This window comes from Prionailurus bengalensis, chromosome E4 (genome assembly GCF_016509475.1).
Source record: "Prionailurus bengalensis isolate Pbe53 chromosome E4, Fcat_Pben_1.1_paternal_pri, whole genome shotgun sequence".
Lineage (NCBI taxonomy): Eukaryota > Metazoa > Chordata > Mammalia > Carnivora > Felidae > Prionailurus > Prionailurus bengalensis.
The window spans coordinates 34995607-35013405 of record NC_057360.1 but is presented as its reverse complement, the minus strand read 5'-3'; the positions used below and the strand labels follow the sequence as shown (position 1 = coordinate 35013405).

At 40.4% G+C, this 17799-nt stretch overlaps 2 protein-coding genes across 7 annotated transcripts in view; both read left to right on the top strand.

Annotated features, from left to right (window-relative positions):
- CR2 (complement C3d receptor 2) overlaps positions 1–9942 on the top strand; it is a 35178-nt gene extending 25236 nt beyond the window's left edge. For 4 of the 6 annotated variants that reach the window (XM_043567833.1, XM_043567837.1, XM_043567835.1 and 1 more), the window contains 5 exons: positions 709–897; positions 1629–1652; positions 2740–2815; positions 7079–7187; positions 9195–9942. In XM_043567833.1, coding sequence (XP_043423768.1) covers positions 709–897; positions 1629–1652; positions 2740–2815; positions 7079–7172 — 383 coding nt within the window. In that variant the 3' untranslated portion in view covers positions 7173–7187; positions 9195–9942. The other 2 variants (XM_043567834.1, XM_043567836.1) reach the window with 2 other exon arrangements.
- Positions 9943–12547: 2605 nt separating this feature from the next.
- CR1L (complement C3b/C4b receptor 1 like) overlaps positions 12548–17799 on the top strand; it is a 67126-nt gene continuing 61874 nt past the window's right edge. The window contains 1 exon segment of the mRNA XM_043567840.1: positions 12548–13971. Coding sequence (XP_043423775.1) covers positions 13854–13971 — 118 coding nt within the window. The 5' untranslated portion in view covers positions 12548–13853.

Below are 17799 nucleotides of genomic sequence, written 5' to 3'. Positions count from 1 at the left end.
CCTATCAGTAGTATATTTCCTATCAGTGGTGGTGGCATTATGGGTCTATTTTTTTAATAAAAGTGTCAGGATTTCACTTTCATTAGCATAAACAACACATGTGAAATACACAGTGAGTTAATATCCAATACTGGTCGAGCACTTTTTACTAAATACCAGAAACCGTGCACACCATTTTGCATGCATTATTTCATTAATCCTCCCGAGAACAATATGAAGTTGGTGCCACTATTATTTCTGTATGACAGGTGAGGTCTTGGTAGAATGAGAGATTTGTAACCTACCTGAAGTCGCACAGCTGGGAAGTCTAGGAGTCATGATTCAAATCCCAAATCTCCCACTATCACTCCCTAGACTGCAAGTTGAAGGAAGAAATAAGGGAGCATGTTCCTGTAAGGAGAATTCTAGGTAACAGTGAAGCAGATGAGACAGTCATTCAGAATTCTTAATATTACCCATTCAGCCCTCACCATTTCTCTGGGAAGCCATCAAAACGATCCAACGCTATCCATTTAGAAACTAAAGCACAAAGAAGGAAAATAATCTGGCTTCAATTGCCTAAAAGTAATCGAGATGGATTGTTGACACGAAAAGACTGCCTAAGATATCCTTTTGTGTTATCACAGTGAGGCTTTACTTAGAATGATCTACTTCCTTGAGCAAAGGCTAAACTATGACCCAGCTTCCATTAGCTTTCTTCCATTTCAGAGGTGAACTGTAGCTCCCCAGAGTATATTAATGGAATCCAGAAGGGGCTGGAGCCTGGGAAAATGTATCAGTATGGAGCTATTGTCACTTTGGAGTGTGAGGAGGGGTATACCCTGGAAGGCAGTCCCCAGAGCCAGTGCCAGGATGATCACCGGTGGAACCCGCCCCTGGCTGTTTGCAAATCGCCAGGTAAGTACCAAGGGCTCTATTGCAGCTCGTGTACTTGCCTCACTGGAGAGAAGAGAGCAAGGGCTATGCCTCAGCATTAAGTTCTATGTTTTAACTTGACATGGGTCTGTGACCAGCACTACACTGATGGAAGTTTGAAGTTAGTAGTCGATTCTACAAAAAGCAAAACTCTCCGAGGATGGAGGAAATAAAGAAAGGAAATCAAGGGAGAGGAATACTAACTTATAAGGTGCAAGACTAACAACCTTACGTTTTGAAAGGAGTCACTACTGAGCTTTCCTTTGCTGAATCTTGTTTTATAACCACTTACCGATTGGACAACGGTGAACATTGTTGCTATGCCAACTAAGGGCGTTCGTTCACCTGTTACAAACTATACGGTTCACCTCTGACAACTCTCTACGGTGAACAACCTGTTAGAATTAATGATAAATATCAACAGCTAATATGTGCATTGTAACCTGAGAAGTCTCTGATTATGAAATTGACTATGTTGGTTTTTTCGTTCAGGAACTACCCCGACTTAAAGTGAATTTTTTTTTTTAAAGTCCAGTGAGTTGTCACATAAAAAATGAAGCGTGATTATAATCCAGGGTCCCATCACATCTTTTTAAAGTGGATTTTGAGAGAGAGGAGCTGAATGTTAACTTTGGGGACATGACCATGGGACTTTGGGCTGCACTGAAGCATGCAACTAGACTAATATTTTCATGGTTCTGTATTCTCTTTAGCCTCACTTGCTCCTCTTCTTTCTGGTAAGTTTTCTTAAATATTTGAATTAAATCTCTAATGATTTTTTTTAAGTTTATTTATTTATTTTGAGAGAGCCAGAGCATGTGGGAGGGGCAGAGAGGAAGTGGGAAAGAGAGAATCCCAAGCAGGCTCTGCACTGTCAGTACAGCGACCGATGTGGAGCTCAGACCCATGAACCATGAGATCATGACCTGAGCCGAAAGCAAGAGTCGGACGCTTACCCGACTGAGCCACCCAGGCGCCCCTCTAATGTTTTATAAAAAATATGTAAGTCGTGCCTGGGTGGCGTCCCACTTCGGCTCAGGTTATGATCTCGCGGTTCGTGAGTTCGAGCCCTGTGCTGGGCTCTGTGCTGACAGCTTGGAGGCTGGAGCCTGCTTCAGATTCTCCCTCTCTCTCTGCCCCTCCCCTGTTTGTGCTCGCTTTCTCTCTCTCTCTCAAAAATGAATAAACTTTTTTTAAAAATATGCGTGTATTTTGAGGCCCTATATCCTGCCTGTTATTTTTTTTTTCACTTTAAGTCCTAGGAAATGATCCTTTTTGCTGTTTTAAGCCTCTATTAATGTGTCCTCCATATTACACACTGACACTTTTGCATCGAGTTCAATAAATGGTTTAAACAGCCAGCTATTCCAAGTTTTTAACCTGAAAGTGTAGTTTATATTAACTTCTGGTCATTTGCATGATTCGGTACTATCAAATAGGTTGGCTTATTCTGCAGCGGCCAAATATATTTCACAGCTGAGTTATGCTGTTTGGCCAAGTCGTGGGACCCCGGTGTCCTGAGCTCCTCATATCATCCCAGTAACGAGAATATTGCTAATAAAACTGAAAGGAGACACAAACGTGACTGGAGCCCTGTGGTCACATGCTCAGTGCTTTAGATTAAATGTGGGCTGGACTGAATAAAAAAAACCCCACTTAATCCCAAGTATGATTATTTAGGAATTCGGTATTTAAATGGCTGAAAAAGGATAGGTATAAAATCACATAACATTCCCCCACACACTAGGAATAGCCCTGCAATGACTTCAAAACAATACAGGTCACACTTTTCTGGCATTTGATACTTGCTGTTTTGTTTTCTAGGTCTTTCTGCAGGCTCAGTACTTCTTATATTCTTGATTGGTGTCACCTTATGCACGATATTAAAACACAGAGAACGGTAAGTTCATTGCACGCTTGACCAAAAGGCACAAAAGGTTTTGGCTTCTTGCCTGAAACTAAATTCAGAAGCGCAAGTTATATGCCATGAATATTGTAGTGTGATCACTGGAGTGAGGGATCTTGTGTGGGTCCCTTGTCCTCTCAAGGGCTCTTGAGAGGAAGCCCCCTCTGTAAGAACTTAAAAAAATTATCAAACACTTACTTTATTTGAATGATGTTTATTCAGGTGATATATTATTTAAAAAATCTAGAAAATTAAAATTTGAAAAATCTCAGTAGTAACAACTGCAGATATTTTGGTATATTCCTATCTGATCTTTCTCTTTCTTTCTCTTTTTCTCTCTTTAACTGAAATTTTAGCATCATAGTCTCCCACCTAAATTTTTAAAATTTGGCCTTTATCTTTTGTATCGTATGTTTTCTTTTTAGTTACTTAACAGCAGATTGCTCTATGTATTTCTGTATTGTAGAAATTTTAGGTTGCTTCCACATTTACTTTGATAATAAATAAAGATACAAGAAACCCCTTTGAATAAAACCTTTTTGAATAAAACCTTTCCCCCATCTACTTATTTCTGTAGCACAGATGTCTAGAATTACTAAGAGTATGAACATCTAAGCTGCTTAATAAATACTGCCCAGTGACTTTCCAAAAAGTTTGCTCTAACTTGACCAAACATTGAATAGTTAATGTATTTTGGATGTGTTGTGTTTCTGGACTTTTTTTTTCTGCTGTAATGACTTATCTGTTCTTCTATCACAAATCACTTTGTGTTTAATTCGTATAGTTTTATACTGTTCTAATATACGGCGGGGCAAGAATTCCCTTGCTATAATTTTTACTATTTTCTTTTCTATTGTCTTCTGTTTATTCTTACCAGGCGACTTTTAGATCATTTGCCATTTCCAAAAAAAAAACATATGTTGTGATTACACTTAAGTCTATAGACTAGTGGGTGAGAAATTGGCATCTTTTTCTGTAATGTGTTCCTCTTCGGAAGCATCGTAGGCCTTGCTATTCGTTCAAGTGATCTTTTCTTTCGCTTGGTTGTTGTTTTCATGACTACTTTTAAATATATTACTAGGTTTTCTGTGTTTTGTTATATTATGTTTTATTATCCAGAGATTAGATCTAGTTTTATTTTTAACTTATTAAAGTTTTAAAATATTTTAATCTATAATGTAATATTGACTGCCATAGTAGGTTATGTGCTATTTGGTGGGTGCACAAAGCAAATGGTCAAGTCACAGAGAATTTGTAGCAGAAAAAAAAATTCCATGGTGAACAAAATGTTTCAAAAGCGCCTCAAGAAACTGTAGACCAGGAGAGAAAGGCTTTCCTGGAAAGAGTCAGCGAGCAGTTTGAGTGAAAACCCAGAGGCTTGTCATTCCATCATGTGTTATGAGAACTATGCAAGCAATCTGACACAACTGGGACATGGTGACTGAAGGAAAAGGCAGCATAGATTTAGGTGGAGAGATGGCGTAAAAGACCCCTCTAACCCATAAATCTTGTATCAAAATATTCTGATAAGTGCAAAGGATACCTTTTTAGCAAATGAGACCATCAGATGTCAGCCTAGGGATGGTCTGTGTGCATAGGTTCTTGAATCTCTGTATGTGCCAGTGTTAGAGAAGATAATCAGGTGAAGCCTTACAACGTCTCAGGTAACCTCTAGTGTGTGTGTGTGGGGGGGGGGGTGACCACGTCATGTCACCCCAAACATGTCACCCATAAACTCCAGCAACATTACTTTCACATGCTAAGTCACTTGGATCTATCAGGGCTGACGCACTGTTCACCGTTGTAAAATGCCTGATGGAGGCATTACACGTGACGGGGTTACGCTGAACCTCTGTAACGATGTCATCTATGAACCTCAGTGCTTTGTTCTGAGCTCGGCGGGGCCTGAGGACCGCAGGTCCTACAAGGATCTACAACTGTGATATACTTTAGCCTGTAGTGTTTACCAGAATACGGACCATATAGCCCTCATTTTGTCAATGACTTCAGGAAATAAAAAGGGTGTTCTGTGACCAAATAACATGCGTTATTTTTCTCATGAAGATTCACAATGACCATGAGAAATATTTAAAGCCCTACAACGAAGAAGCCTGTTTCATTTTATTTTCAAACCGGAGTTCCCCAAATTAATTGGACTGGAGAACTCTTTCTCAACTAATGCTTGAGCATCCCATGGAACTAATGTTCCATTGAACAGTCACTGGGAAATCTAGAGAGGTGGGCAGTAGCTAGATCACCAAAAGCCTTGCATACCATGACAGAGGAGTTGGTGGGTATCCCGTCAGATCTTGAGCAAGGTAATAATATGTTCAGATACGCGTTTTCAAAAGAAGGGCAGGATTGGGCTTCCAACCAAAGCAGCCGTGGTGGGGATCGGGAGGATGGAATAGATAGAAGAGGTATTGTCACTATTTAGAAGAGAGGATTTCTGGGACTTAGTGACTTGCCAAATGCGGGCAGAAGGGAGAGAAAAAGAATGACTCATGTGGAGTGGATCCAGTGGTTCACCAAAAGAGGAGAGGGGCAGTTTTGGGGAGTTGACTTTGGGGGCACTCACGATGCAGGACGCAAGAGAGGGACTTGGACTCCGGCAGGTGACATTTAGATCACATTTGAAGCCTTGAGACCAAAAAGAACATAAAAGGTAAGAATAGGGATGAAAACGGACCTCAGAAGGACAGTAATGCTTAAAAGGGAGGAGAAGAAGGGACAGTCAGAAGACAGAAGGAGTGGTCTCACAGAATCAAGGGAGAAAAGGGTCTCAAAAAAGAAAAATAGGGATGTCAGTCACATGGCTTTCCTCACAGGAAGTTCGAAGATAATTTTAGCCAAGAGTAATTAGAAATTTAAATAAATAGAAAATGTGGTCTCTATCACTTTCCTTCACACTACTAATTTTGTTATCAGAGAGTCACATGTGTAGGAAAATTGGCAAACTTTAGGAATGCCTATAAGCTCAAATAATTTATAATGTTCCAGGCAGATTATTTAGTTTATGAATGGGACTATATCATGTACTATACTGAAGCACCTCCATTGATACAAACCAAACCTATATGTTAAACTCCATTCCTAAGCATCACTCGTTTTATTTCCAATTTGTAACTGACTTCAATTTATTTTCTGATAGTTGATCTAGACGTTTGAGCTGCCTTAAATACTTTCTGTAAACGAGATAAATAATCGGTCACTTAGAAATTTTGCCTAAGTAACAAAACTAAATATTTTCTAAAATGTTTATTTTGAGAGAAAGAGTTTGCGCAAGGGTGAGGGGCGGAGAAAGAGAAAATCCCAAGCAGGCCCCACGTTGTCAGCTGTCAGCTCAGAGCCCAAGGCGGGGCTCGATCAAACTGTGAGATCATGACCTGAGCCAAAATCAAGAGTCAGATGCTCAACTGACTGAGCCCCCCAGGCGCCGCGAAATTAAATATTTTTTAAAGCCACCCAAACATTTGAGAGAGACCACTCTTCTTTTCTAGACATCTAAGATCTTTTAATGAAACCTAAATCTCACATAGACCTAAAAATTACCATTGTATAATATTCTTGACGCCTCTATCTATAAGCTGACGTCTTAAATATGGTAGTAAGTGACATGCTCTGAGTAACCTTAGCAGAAATCATTCTTTGGTAATTCTGTAATACTTTATTTCAGAGAGCTACCTGATAATGTGATCACATTTTCATGTCTCTTGCTAATTTTGGCCAAGGGGTTTTAGGAGCACAGTGAAGTGTGTGGGCTTTTAAAGTGTAAAAGTAAAAATGTCCTCTTAAAAATTATTTCAAGCTTTTAGTGCTGTAAGACTACAGAAGGGTTCGGAATTTAACATCAAATATGAAAACTTTCCTTTAAGTTAGACTGGAAGACTGTGTCCCACAAAGGTAAATTTATGGCCATATCCTAAAATTAAAGCTTCTTTTTTTAATTTATTTTTTCAAACTGAGGATCATAGTTCTAAGTTATTGAGGGTCCTGGATCCGAGGGAAGGCAACCTGGTACCCACTTTTGATTTGGACACTTAGCATCCTAGCAAGTTATTTATTTTTAGGGGCCTTTCCAAATAATAGGGGTTATAGTGATCATCTCATATGGTACTTAGGACATCAAAATGAACCCATTCATGAAAAGTACTTATCACGTGATGGGAATTACAGAAAACAAACAACTATGACATGTTTATAGTAATCATGGCCAATGAGTAAAGAGTTTACTTTTTTCTTCCTTTTTCCATTTAGGAATTATTATACAAACAAAAGCCCTATAGAAGGAGATCTTCATTTAGAAACACAAGAAGTCTATTCTATTGATCCATACAACCCGGCAAGCTAATCGGAAGACAAACTGGTATCTAATGAAATTGAAATATTTTTATTCACCCATCCGTCAAAATGCCTTCAGTTTATATTTGTCAATAAGTATAGTACTAGATGAGTATGGTTGTATTGCACAAGTCTTCAGCAATCATGCCCAGAAATTGTTAACTTACCTATTTCGTATTGCCAAACTAGTGCCATGGGTTCTTTTCAGTTCATTCATCCATTCAACAAATACTGAATGCATAGTGTAATAATTAAGGATAAAATGGAGAAGATGATATGTATTTTGAAGAGAAATAAAGCATACTCCTATAGAGTATGCTGGGTCATTGTAATGAGCTTGGTGGGTGTTCTGAGATGGAAACCAATGGAGGGTTTTAAGCAGAGGGGAGAATGGTCACTTTAACTGCTGTGTGGAAAACGGATTTTAGGAAGACAAAGGTGGAAGATGGAGGCATCCATGAAGACTTTATCACAACAGTCTAGGCAGGAGGTTGTGAGTGGCTGCCACCAGGACGGTGAGAAGAGGGCAGCTTCTGCATTACTTTGAAGTTTATTTATTTATTTTTGAGAGCGAGAAGGAGTGGGGAGGGAGAGGAAGAAGAAGAGCAAGAATCCCAAGCAGGCTCTGCACTGTGAGCGTAGAGCCCAACATGGGACGCCATCTCACAGCTTATGACCTGAGCTGAAATCCAAGAGTTGGGCACTTACTGACTGAGCCACCCAGGGGTCCCTGCATTATTTTTAAGAGAGCAACAGTAGGGTTTCCTCATGGTTTGCAAGGGAGGAGGCAGTGACGATGGCAAGGTTTTTTGGCCTGACGACTGGAAGGACAGAATTGCCACTAATTAGGATGACTGGCAATGTGAAAAGGCGGGATTAGGGAGAAAAAAACAAGAGTTTCACTTTGGAGAGGTTAGAAATGAGATATCTAACGGGCATCCAAGTAGAAGTATCAAGAAGGCAGTGGATGTACAAGTCTGTATTTCAGAGAATAAGTCCAGGCTCAAGACATAAATATGGGCCCTGTCAGCATATGGATGTATGTAATAATGAAATCAAATAAGATTAGCAAGGGGGCGAAAGGGGCTAGGGAAGAGAAAAGGTCCACGTCCCGGACCTTGAGTCCTTTCACATCCAGAGTCATGGAGTATGAGAGGGAACCTCGGTATTATTTTGAGATAATACTCACTTTTCATGCCTTGTCTCAGTCCCCGCTACAACAGTGAAAAGTATTATCTCCAAATAATACCCAGGTGAGCATACACTATCCAAGGTGAGAGAAGCAAAGCTGAACTATCGGCTAGGGTCTCAGGATCAGTGATGGGCAGAGGCTGAATTCAAACTCAAATCTACATTCAAATTGCTTTCTCTTACATAATCTATAAAATACAAAAATAAACCCCTTTGCCCGCTTGGAACTTATTTACAACAAAAAATAGACAAAACAATAGAACAAAAAATAGAAAACAATAGAACAATATAGAATAGAAAACAGAAATAGGAATATAGAAATAGAAATAGAAAACAATAGAACAAAATAAAAATAGAACAAAAAATAGACATCGACTTATCATAGTGTGAGAGTAAGTACCTTAAACAAGATACAGAAAAACTGGTATGGTAGCTAGGAAAGCCAAGATTACCTACTGCTGGTGAACCATGGAAAGAGGAAAGAGAACAGCGGAGACCAGGCCAGAGTGATACCTAAATCCAAACCGCTAGGGGTCCCAAGTAAAACTAGTTTATAAATAATTTGTTGAATGAATGCATGAATGAGAAAGAATGATACCATTGCTTGGATTTCTATCTCATTACTTATTACTTATCAACATAAAATTTAATCATTATTTGCTTCAGATCCTGTTTCTGAAGAAGGGATCTCTTGATAGAAAGTGTCTTCTAAGAGGCTTGATGATCTATCGGTTATAGCACAGTTGGGGGAGAGAGAGAATGTTAACGTTCTCACTATGTAAATTTTGAGTCACATCACTGCTCTTCCTGCTGCCCCATGAACAAAAATTCTCTATTGCAGTGTGCCTTGTTTGGATCCTACTGAACATCAGTTGGGACGAAACGATTTTAATATCAGCCAGTCTATGAGTATGGTCTCAACATCAGTGAAATGACTTCATAAGCTATGATTTCCCATATGCACTTTCTCTCAAGCAGAACAAAGAAAGTTTGCTTGATAATAAAGATGGGATCCCAGTCTCACCGCCACACTCTCTTCAAGGACTTTTTTGACGCCTCCCCTGTGATGTGCCTGGAGCCTGGCTATGGCTACAAACAACAGAACTCCATAAGTGTCGCCATTTTAGTTAAGGAAGGCGCTAAAAAGCGCTGCCCTCCTATCTCGACCCTTCTTTTGTAATCAGCATACTTACTGTCACCATATATTTTTGGTTCTAGAGTGGTTTTAACTATTTAAGCAAAGGAGAGAGGATTTCATGCAGTTATGATGGGCATTCTTCTGTTGGGAAGTCTAATTTTATTTTAATAGTAGCATCTTGCTCTCATATGGTTAAACATTTCACCTGTATTTCCACTTGTTTTGAGGGTTGTTGTTCTTTTTCCACAGTGTATACTTTGCCTTTCCATAATCACTCAGTAATTCCAATTTGCACATTTTTTTTTTTTCATTATAGGAGTCAAGTTTTCACTGTAAGGTTTTGGTGTACAATTCAGGCTTTGGATATTTCCTTGGCAGTTTTGTCAAAGCTCTGTGTCCTTTAATAATGTGTACAGTGGTTACTCAAATAAATTTTATCTTTTAACAAAAACATTTGCCTTACAGGATTTTTTTTTCTTAGAGTCAATGAACTCTTAGAGTTTTTGTTTTTCGTTTTTTGTTTTTAATTTTAATTGCAGTTAGTTAAGGTTTCTGGAGTTCCTGATCTAACATTTATACATTCTGGATCTTCCCACTTTGTTGTTTTAGCCGACTTGCAGTCCACAAACTCCATTCCCTCATCCTCAAGATATTCTCTATTCGTCCAGACAACACCTTTCCCTAGCCCCCTGCCACCACACTCGAAATCCAGCTGACAATTTTCCTTGTTCTAGCATTTATACTATTGAGAAAATAAAACCTTGCTCCGTGGCTACCACAAATTTCTCTTGCCATCCTCTCCTAGACTATGTATTCTGTTTGGCATCTTTTTTGTTTTTGTTTTAAAATATACATAACATAAAATTTAGAATCTTAACCATTTTCCAATGTCCAGCTCATAAATGTTTGCATATTCATTATTGTGCAACAGATTTCTAGACCTTTCTCATCTTAGAACATTGAAATGCTCTATCCATTAAACAATAACTCTACATTCCCCTCTTCCTCCAGCCCTCAGAAACCACTACTCTACCTTCTGTTCCTATGAATTTGACTACTTTAGATACCTCCTATATGTGGAATCCTCCCGTGTTTGTCTGATTTATTTCACTCAGCATAACATCAAGTTTTCTCCATGGGTAGCATGTGTCAGAATCTCCTTCCTTTTTCAGACTGAATGATATTTCGTTGCTTGTATATATCACATTTAGTTCATTCATCTGTCAGTGGACATTTGGGCTGTTTTCATGACTACCGTACATAATGCTGCTATGAACATGCATGTGCAAATAGCTCTTCAATTCAATTCATTGCTTTCAATTCAATTCAATTCATTGCTTTCAATTCAATTCAATTCATTGCTTTCAATTCAATTCAATTCATTGCTTTCAATTCAATTCAATTCATTGCTTTCAATTCATTAGACACATACCCAAAAGTGGGATGCTGTTCAGCACCTTTTATTCAGTCATAATCAGTACTATTTTCATTCCTCCAAATTATCCGTCCATGCACCTCAAGCCATCTATTCTACCTTTGTCTCTATTCTCCTTCTCTTAGGAGCTGATGAAAGCATCACAGGGTAACTGGGTCAACCTCCTCTCCCTCCACCTCTGTCACTTCACCCAAATACTTGTGTCCGGCTTGTACAGCTTCCTTAGCTTCTGTGAGTATGGGGATGGTAACAGGAGTAACGGCAGAGAAGGCTGCTCTGAGCTGAGAACTAGACCTTCAAGAAAGGGGGTGAGAGAGCAGATGTCAGGAAATCAGTGCAAAAGGAAGTGGTAATGGGTGGTCTAATATCTGCTACTATATCTTCCCCCCCCATCCTCCTCCCTTCTCTACAGCATTTGACGGTTGCAATTATTCCACTCTCCACGCAACTCATTCCAACTCTTGCTTTACATACAACTGACTCTTATTTTAACTAACTTTTAAATCTGGGGTCCTTAGGGACCACAGACCTCCAAAGGTTTATGGCTAGAACTAAATTTCAATATAGCCGCTTTCCTTTGTAATCCTAGATATTCTATTTTGTGCATTAAAAAGATCAATTCTAGGGCCACCTGGGTGGCTCAGTCGGTTAAGCGTCCGACTTCAGCTCAGGTCATGATCTCACGGTTTGTGAGTTCAAGTCTCACATCGGGCTCTGTGCTGACAGCTCGGAGCCTGGAGCCTGCTTCGGATTCTGTGTCTCCTTCTCTCTCTGCCCCTCCCCTGCTCTCTCTCTCTCTCTCTCTCTCAATATAAATAAACATTTTAAAAAATTAAAAATTAATTCTGGAGGCACCTGGGTGGCTCAGTTGGCTAAGTGTCCAACTCTCAATTTTGGCTTAGGTCATGATCTCACAGTTCTTGAGATCAAGCCCTGCAACAAGCTCCACATTGACAGCTCAGAGCACGCTTGGGATTCTCTCTCTCTCCCTCTCCCCACCTCACACACTCTCTCAAAATAAATAAATGAACATTAAGAAAAAATAATTCTGAGGAGGGGTCCAAAGGCCCAGCCAAAGAGACAAATGGGTCCACCATACACAAAAATATTAAAAACCATGAACCACATGTGAACCACATCTAAATGTTTCCATCCTGATCTTCCTATAATTTATTCTACATACATGTTCTCCCTTAAGAGTGCCATCAATTCCTGAGGTTTTGACCCCCTGCCACCCATTTCCTTTTCAAAAGGCCTCTTGCTGGACATCTCTGGAAGTCCGGTTTCATAATCAAACTATATTCCCAATATTTTCCTAGAACACTCTCACACTTCCTGGCTCTCACTAAAACTCCATCTGTCTCATGCCCCCAAGTCTTTCTCAGGTTTAAAAAAAAAAAAAATCTTTTGACACTCTCTCTTTAAAAAAAAAAAAAAAAAAGCTTATTTTTGAGAGAGAGCACGTGAGCTGGGGAGGGGCAGAGGATCCAAAGTGATGCGGGGCTTGAACTCACAAACTGTGAGGTCATGACCTGAGCCAAAGGCTGACACTTTACCAGCTGAGCCACCTGGGTGCCCCAACACACTCTCCCTTGATCAAGTTACCCTCTCTCTCCCGTATGTTTCCTACTGGTGCTGCAACAAGTTACTTTGTAGCTGGAAATGACTCAGATGTATTCTTTTACCAGCCTGGAGGTCAGGAGGCCAAATGAATCCTACAGAGCTAAGACCAAGGTGCTGCCTTTTCCAGCATCTAGAGGTGGCTGTCATTCTGTTCGGCTCATGGCAGCACCTCTCCAGTCTCTGCTCCGGTCATTGCCTTCTCTCACTCTGATCTAGTGCCTCCCTTTCATAAGGAACCGTGTGATAACACTGCCCACCTGGATAATCCGGGGTAATCTCCCACCTCAAAGCCCTTAAATCAATCACATTTGCAAACCCCCTCTTGCCGCCTAAAATAACATAGTCACTGGTCTGGGGATTAGGATGTGGGCATCTTTGGGGTCATTATTCAACCCATCACACACACCCATTTCTCTCACCCTTGAATTCTTAACCCCCTGCTCCAAATGCATCCTTCCCCCACGTTTTTGTTCATTTCAACAAATAGCACCATCACTCGTTTTGAATCCCGAGGCTAATTCAGGATTCAAGGCTAAATCTCTTTCTCAGCACTAACTTTAAGAAAGGAAGTAACCAAAATCCAGTGCATGAATAAATTCTGTTCATTCTGCCTCCAGTTTCTTAATTGTCCACTTTACCTCCAGTCAAGGCCACCATCAAATCTCACCTGGATGATGGCAAAACCTCCTTGCTGGTCAGCCCCATTCACTATCGCCTTATTCCAAGCCAGTCTCCCCGCCGTATAGACAATTAATTATATGTTTAAAATGTAAATCTGATTAGGTCAGCTAAAAAAAAAATTTTTCCGGTGGCTTGGTATTTCTCAATTCAACTTAAAGGAATTAGTTCCTGGTATTTCCTACATACTGTACATGGTGCCCCAAACGGTGGCTTTCACACAAGGAGCAGGCATTTCGTTTGCTGACCTATTCACGCGGATTCTTGACCAGGGGAAAAGTCATGCGGAGGCGTTGGAAAGCTGAGCAGCAAGATTCCACCGCCTTTATCCGGAGCCGCCCAGCCTCCACGCGGACGACATCAAGGAAACGAAGCATCACCAGCTTTTGCTCCTGCGGAGGGCTCCCGATGGTGGTCGTGGGAGCGAAACTCGTTAGAAACGATGCAAATTAGTAGTAAACAGGCCCTCGCCCCTTAAGGGGAAGCTGCGGTCAAAGTCTTCTTTCCGCCCCTCCCAGCTGCGCTCTCCACACTCCGCAGCGCTGGGAGCGAGCGCGTTGCCTCTCATCTCCCCGCTGCGCTCTCTGCTGCGCTTTCCTTCGAGGTCGCACCTCTTCCTGGAGAGGATGGGAGCCTCTTCTCGGAGGAGCCCGCAGCCTCTCGGGCCGCCGGCGCCCCCTCTCTCCCGCTCCGGAGGAGCCCTCCTCGCGGTTCTGCTGCTGCTCAAGCTGCCGGCGGCCTGGGGTGAGACTCGGGGCTGGGCGCTGGGTGGGGCGACAAGGCAGGGGGACTCTGAGATCCCCGCCCATCCCCGGACCCTGGTGGCTCTGGGTGATCCCCTCTGCCGGGGCTTGTGTTGTGCCAGCGCCCGGGAGCGCGCAGGTGCGAGCAGGTGCAGAGCAGGTGCAGCAGGAAATTTCTCTGCCTTTGTCTGTTAACAAAGGCCGGCGAGAGAGGAGCGTAGTGCTGATTGCAGCCAAGAAACGGGGGGCTGGAAATACGACCAACTTGGGTTCTAATCCTAGCAAGTTCTTAAGTGTGAGGAAGGTTCCTGCACCTGCCCGAGTCCGTTTCCTTTTCTGTGTGGTGTGAACCCGGATTTCTACCTCGTGGTGTTGTTACCTAAATGGCATGAAGTGTGTCCAGGGGTCTAACACAGAGCCTGTCACTTAAGTTCTTTCCTCCAGCCAATCTTTCTGAACTTTGTGCGTGAGGGTGTTTGGACAAGGAGTCCTGCGGGTGGAGTTTTCACCGTAAACTGCCTTGCATCTGGTTGGATGCGCCCCACTCACACCCCAGACCACCACGTGCACCTATTGAGCGCCAACGTGTGAAGAAGTCCCAGGGGGTTGGAAGAGCCAGCGAAGTTCCAGAACCCTCAGTCACTAGTCGCAGATAGAAGGGAAGTGTAGAGATGTTATCACAGTGTGGCAGTGTGGTCATGTGTTTTAGTAGAAAATAAAGCCTGTTATAACTGATGGGAAATTTTGACGTGGCATCTTCCCTTCCTTCCTTCCTTTTAAATAGGTAAACATTTTCAGTTTGAACCCTTCTCTTCTTATTTTTGGCTTTCTGAGAAGTCTTAGTTGCTTGGACTCATTGGTAAAACCTCTCCGTTGAAATGAGAGTCTTAATTATTTTTGTCCAGCCTCTTCTTGACCAAGTAACTTTGTTCTCTGTTGTCGCTAGACATTGTGTGTTCATTGTTTGTGCCGTCGAAGAGAGTAAGGAAAAAGGAAAACCAGGTTTCCACTGAAGTCATTACTAATAGACGTCCTAAAGTAACCAACCAGGTGAAGAAACGTGATAAAGCCGAAAGTTTTATTACTAGAAGAGAAGCAAGCCAAGTGTATTAAGCAATCTGTGGTCAATGAGTAGAAATTTTTGTGAACCTTTTGAGTATATTTGTGTCTCTTCTTACTGGAATGTTAATTGCAAAAAAAAAATATTTACTAAGGTTATCATAATAACCTGAAAATGTGAAACAGCTTAGTAATTTACTTGCCAAAGGAATTTAGGTAAAGAAAATGTTTATGGAATGCTGACAGTGTGCACAGCACTTCGGACTTTATGAGAGAGCTATTTCTCCAAGGTGCATTCATGTAGAAGCTGTGTGGTGGAGTTTTATGAACTTTTCTTAATTAGGAGGCCTGGGTTCTGGTTTTTTCAGCCGCTACTTACTATCTGTCGGCCTGGAGCCCAGCAAGCCAGTCACATCCCTGACTTTCAGTGTCCATACATAGAAAATGAACATAGTCGACATCCTGCCATATGAGAGGACTATTGTGAAAATCAAATGAGGTAGTGTATGTGACAGTGTTTTTTGTAACCTGAAAAGCCCCTGTAGATCTGAGAAACCATGAGTAGGACCTTCCCTGACAAGAGCCTAAAGACCACAGCATGACTCAAAAGGGGGACATCTCAGCTTTGATGATCAGAGAAGGCAGAGGGCAAGGAGCATGGCGCTCGCAGCATTTAAGGAGTGAATCCAAATTGGACATGCGGATTCACCCGGATAGTTATTTCACCTACACAGGAGCACACTCAGGGTACTAGGGCAGTGTGGAGCATAGGACGGACTCTGGCGCCCTCACCTGGTCCTTGGGGCAGATCTCACTCTGTTGCCGTGCTGTGTAAAGACGCAAGGTAGAAAAGATGGCCACTCCAGTGGCTTTCTGTGAATTGTCACCTAATTCAGTTTAAATGTGTTCAGATGAGCAGGTTGATGGTTTATATTACCTCGTTTTATCTAATATAACCTCTGTGATCGCACAAGTAACTTCGAAGTGTTTCCACATAGAAACAGAATGAAGGTAATTCTAATAAGGCCAACTTAAGCAAACAAGACAATCCCTTCCACGCATGGACACACGCAGACATGCTCACACAGACACACGCAGGCACACACATATCCAAGCTCTTTGTCAGAGACGCTAAGAGGAAGAAACATTGTCAGTCTAATCACAAGTGACCAGAAGTTCACAAAATTAAAAAAACGAGAAAATGTCAAGACTACTTGAAATGAACATCCACCTTGTGAACAGAGAAACTCATTGTGACTATTTTGTCCCTTTAGACATTAATTAATGATCATATTAAGTCATCATGATTAGCAAAGCATTTAAAATGTTTATTTCATCTCTACCGTGTATTTTAAAATTTCTATTTATGTATAACATGTGATATTGTATAGTTTTATAAATATAAAATTATCACATATATTTAAATATATTTACTATTTTAATATATAATATATGTGATATAGTTCTTTTATATAACAATGTTATATAAATTATGTTATATTTATATATATATAACATGACATTACAATTTGTTATATAATTAACATATATAATTACATCATATGCATGTGAAATTTATTAAGCTGTATAATATGAATATAATTTAATGTGTAGTATTAAGTTGTTATAGTTTGTATATATAGTTTATAAGTAATTTATAATACACATTAATCTGTATAATAGATATAGTATATATTATATATTATAATATAATAAATTAATATGTTATATATAACATAATATTCCAAACTATATATTATAATACATAATATTATATATTACATTAGATTATATAATATACCAAATATAATATGTAGTATATACTAATATTATAAAATATATAAATATTTTAAAATATTAAATATAAATACATTATTTTTTTAATGCATGCTTTTTTGCCTTAACTGATGAAGGTGTTTTAATAAAACATTTGCAGACATTTGCAGATCTTTTCATAAAAGAGTAGAATCTGCAGACTGGAGACCAGAGTGTGACCCAGGTTGACAGTTCATGTTTGAACAGAGGCATGGAAGTAATACGTAAATTGTTTTTCTAGCACAGAATAAATCAATCTGCCTTGAATGGAAAGTTTGGATTGGGAGTATTTCAATGTGGACTGGGTCACCCAAGACAAAACCACAGCGAGATGATTGTATACACCCACTAGAATAGCTAAAATGTTAAAAATTGAGCATACAGTGTTGGCAATAAGATGAACTAACTGGAATGACTTCCAACTCCTTTGGAAAACAGTTTGGCAGTTTCTTAAAAAGTTAAACACAGGGGCGCCTGGGTGGCGCAGTCGGTTAAGTGTCCGACTTCAGCCAGGTCACGATCTCGCGGTCCGGGAGTTCGAGCCCCGCGTCGGGCTCTGGGCTGATGGCTCAGAGCCTGGAGCCAGTTTCCGATTCTGTGTCTCCCTCTCTCTCTGCCCCTCCCCCGTTCATGTTCTGTCTCTCTCTGTCCCAAAAATAAATAAACGTTGAAAAAAAAAATTAAAAAAAAAAAAAAGTTAAACACAGATGTGTCATACGACTGAGCATTTTACCCCTATGTATTTACTCAAGATATGTGAAAGCATGCGACCACACAAAGACTTCTATAGAATTTTCACAGTGGCTTCACTTGTAATAGCCCACAACTGGAAACAATCCAAATAACCTCCAGCAGCTAAAGAGATGAACTAAATTAAGTATATTTGTACAACTGAATATTACCGAGCAAAAAGAAATAATTTTTTTTTAAATGCAACAACCCGGATAAATCTCAA